The sequence below is a fragment of the Manacus vitellinus genome, unplaced genomic scaffold (genome assembly GCF_001715985.3).
Source record: "Manacus vitellinus isolate BGI_N305 unplaced genomic scaffold, ASM171598v3 scaffold_53_pilon, whole genome shotgun sequence".
In the NCBI taxonomy this organism is placed as follows: Eukaryota; Metazoa; Chordata; class Aves; order Passeriformes; family Pipridae; genus Manacus; species Manacus vitellinus.
Window position 1 is genome coordinate 252,496 of NW_021940637.1, and position 2,879 is coordinate 255,374.

General features: G+C 51.2%; 1 protein-coding gene across 1 annotated transcript; it reads left to right on the forward strand.

Annotated features, from left to right (window-relative positions):
- Nucleotide 1: 1 nt before the first annotated feature.
- On the forward strand, nucleotides 2-2,879 carry LOC103766732 (cytochrome P450 1A5; the record flags this gene model as incomplete). Its single annotated transcript, XM_029963132.1, has 6 exons — nucleotides 2-349; nucleotides 977-1,103; nucleotides 1,643-1,732; nucleotides 1,821-1,944; nucleotides 2,151-2,237; nucleotides 2,466-2,879. Coding segments are annotated over 6 exons (1,083 nt in total), but the record flags the coding sequence as incomplete, so codon positions are not given.

The window sequence follows — 2,879 nt, forward strand, 5'->3', positions numbered from 1 at the left end:
GGAGGAGCACGTCTCCAAGGAGGCTGAGTACCTGGTCACCAAGTTCCTGCAGCTGATGAAGGAGGAGAAGAGCTTTGACCTTAACCAGTACCTGGTGGTCTCGGTGGCCAATGTCATCTGTGCCATGTGCTTTGGCAAGCGCTACGATCACAGTGACCAGGAGCTGCTCAGCTTGGTGAATTCAGTTGAGCAGTTTAATAACGTGGCTGGTGCTGGCTACCCTGCTGACTTCATCCCCCTGCTCCAGTACCTTCCCAGCCGCAGCATGAAAGCATTTATAGATTTCAACAAGTCCTTCCTCAGCTTCCTCCAGAAGATAATCAAAGAACATTACGAGACCTATGACGAGGTAAGAGCCCGCAGAACTTTCTGCACCAGCAGTGTGTCCCTGCTCTCCTCCTCTCTCTAGCAAGTAGCTTTTCTTCTTGCAGCCAAGAAGCAATGGGTATTGTCTCTCTCTCCAGTCCTCCTTCTCATAGAATCATAGAATATCATAGAATCATGGAATCTCCTGAAGTTGGAAGGGACCCACAAAGATCATCAAGTCCAGTTCTTAGGTGGAGACAGGACACCCCCCAGAAATCCCACCATGTGCCAGAGAGCATTGTCCAAATGCTCCTTGAGCTCTGGCAGGCTTAGGGCAGTGACCACTGTCCTGGGGAGCCGGTTCTGGTGCCCGACCACCCTCTGGACGAAGAACCTTATCCTAACATCCAATCTAAACCTTCCTTGACATAGCTTCATGAGCTTCCCAGCTTCTCCTCCATTCCCTGTGTGATAGGGCCAGTCTGTCGGTTGAACATTTGATCTGTGCCTCAGGTTCCCTGGAGAGCCATCTCTTTGTTTTCATAGGTGCCATGGGAAATGGAGCACACTCATATTACCCTGGGCTTCCCCAGCATCAGGTGGGGTTGCTCAGGAACACCCATTCCTCTGCCAATTCTGCTGCATTGAGGTTGTCTCCTCTTCCTCACAGAACAACATCCGAGACATCACCGACTCCCTCATTGAGCAGTGCCTGGAGAAAAAAGTGGAAACAAACACTGCCACACAGATCCCTAAGGAGAAGATCGTCAACCTTGTGAATGACATCTTTGGAGCAGGTGCCTCCTCCCACCAGCCCCTCAGCTCCTCAGACCCTTCCTGTTTTATCTCTGTCTGATCTATCTTTGTCCAGCACCAGGCACCCAGTTTGTGTCTAAGCACTTACTCTCCTGCTCATTGGTCTTCCTGGACCTTCTAGGGATACCTCTAGAGACCAGTTTGAGAAATTAGCCCTGGAAAAAGGCTTCAGGGACAAGCAAAGGGTATGGCTTATAGCTCAGTTGAGGTTCACAAGCCAGGGTGACTTCTTCTGGTTGAGAGAAATGTCTCTGGACTGATTCACCTTTGAGTTACTCTGGAAACTCCCCTCATGCCAGAGAAGTTGTACGAACCTGACACAACCCAGGAGCGAAACAGGATGAGAGAGCAGGATATTTTAGCAAGGTTTTCTGTGATAGAATAAAACCCCAAGTCTTGCTGTGTGTCCAGGACATCCTCTGCCTTCTTAGCCATCCCAGACTGCCCCGTGTGATGGTTAGCCTGCAAGTGGAGATAGGTATTGTGCAGACCTCACCCTCATGCTTTCCTCTTTGCCCAGGCTTCGACACCGTGACAACTGCCTTATCCTGGAGCCTCTTGTATCTTGTGACGTACCCTGACATCCAGAAGAGGATCCAGAAAGAACTGGGTAAATCCATGAATGCTCGTCCTCCAAGGCTAAAACCTGTCTGGACTGGGCTGACCCCAACCCACTCCCTCTGCTCTGTCTCCTGCAGACCAGACCATCGGCCGGGAGAGGAGACCGCGGCTGTCGGACCGGGGCACGCTGCCCTACACTGAAGCCTTTATCCTGGAGATGTTCAGGCACTCCTCCTTCCTGCCCTTCACCATCCCACACAGGTAGGGGCTGAGCTTGCAGAGGAGGCCTAGGGATGAGGTGGTCTTGAGGCATTTTGTTATGCCTCATGGGAGCACAACTGCACCTCACAAAACCATCCCTCTGGGACACATCCTTCCTTCAGCACCATCAGGAGCAAACTAACAGTCCCCTGAGGATGCAGAAGGATCTTTTGGCTTCCCAAACTCTCCATCTTTTCTCTCCCCAGCACGACTAAGGACACGGTGTTGAATGGCTACTACATCCCAAAGGACCGCTGCGTGTTTATCAACCAGTGGCAAGTGAATCATGACGAGTAAGTACCCTGTGAGGCAGAAATCCCCCTCAGTTTACAAACAGGACCCTTCCTGCACAGTTTTCTTCCTGGGCAGGAGTGGGGTCAACCTTCTCAAAGAGAAAAGGGAGCAGGTGAGGGACCTACTTAATTCAGGGATGTTCTTCTTGGCAGTTCCCACCTTCCAGTGTCCCACCTACACCTGTGACCAGGAGAAACCATCTCAACATCTGATGTTTTCCCTTCCAGGAAACTTTGGAAGGATCCAGAAACCTTCAACCCAGAGCGTTTTCTCAGTGCTGATGGAACCAAAGTGAACAAAGAAGAGGGGGAGAAGGTGCTGGTTTTTGGCCTGGGGAAAAGGAAGTGCCCTGGGGAAACCATTGCCAGGTGGGAGGTCTTCCTGTTCCTGTCCACCTTGCTCCAGCAGCTGGAGTTCAGTGTCTGCGATGGCAAGAAGGTGGACATGACTCCAATTTTTGGATTGAGCCTGAAGCACAAAAGGTGTGAGCACTTCCAGGTCAAGCAGCGCTTCCCCATGAAGAGCAGAAACTGAGTAGTGGGACCAGACATCACCAGGGGGCAAAGACATGAGTGTCCTTGCAGCAGAGCTGGGTCTGGTACAGCTGTACAGGATGATGTAATAAACTGAAACTATTGAAA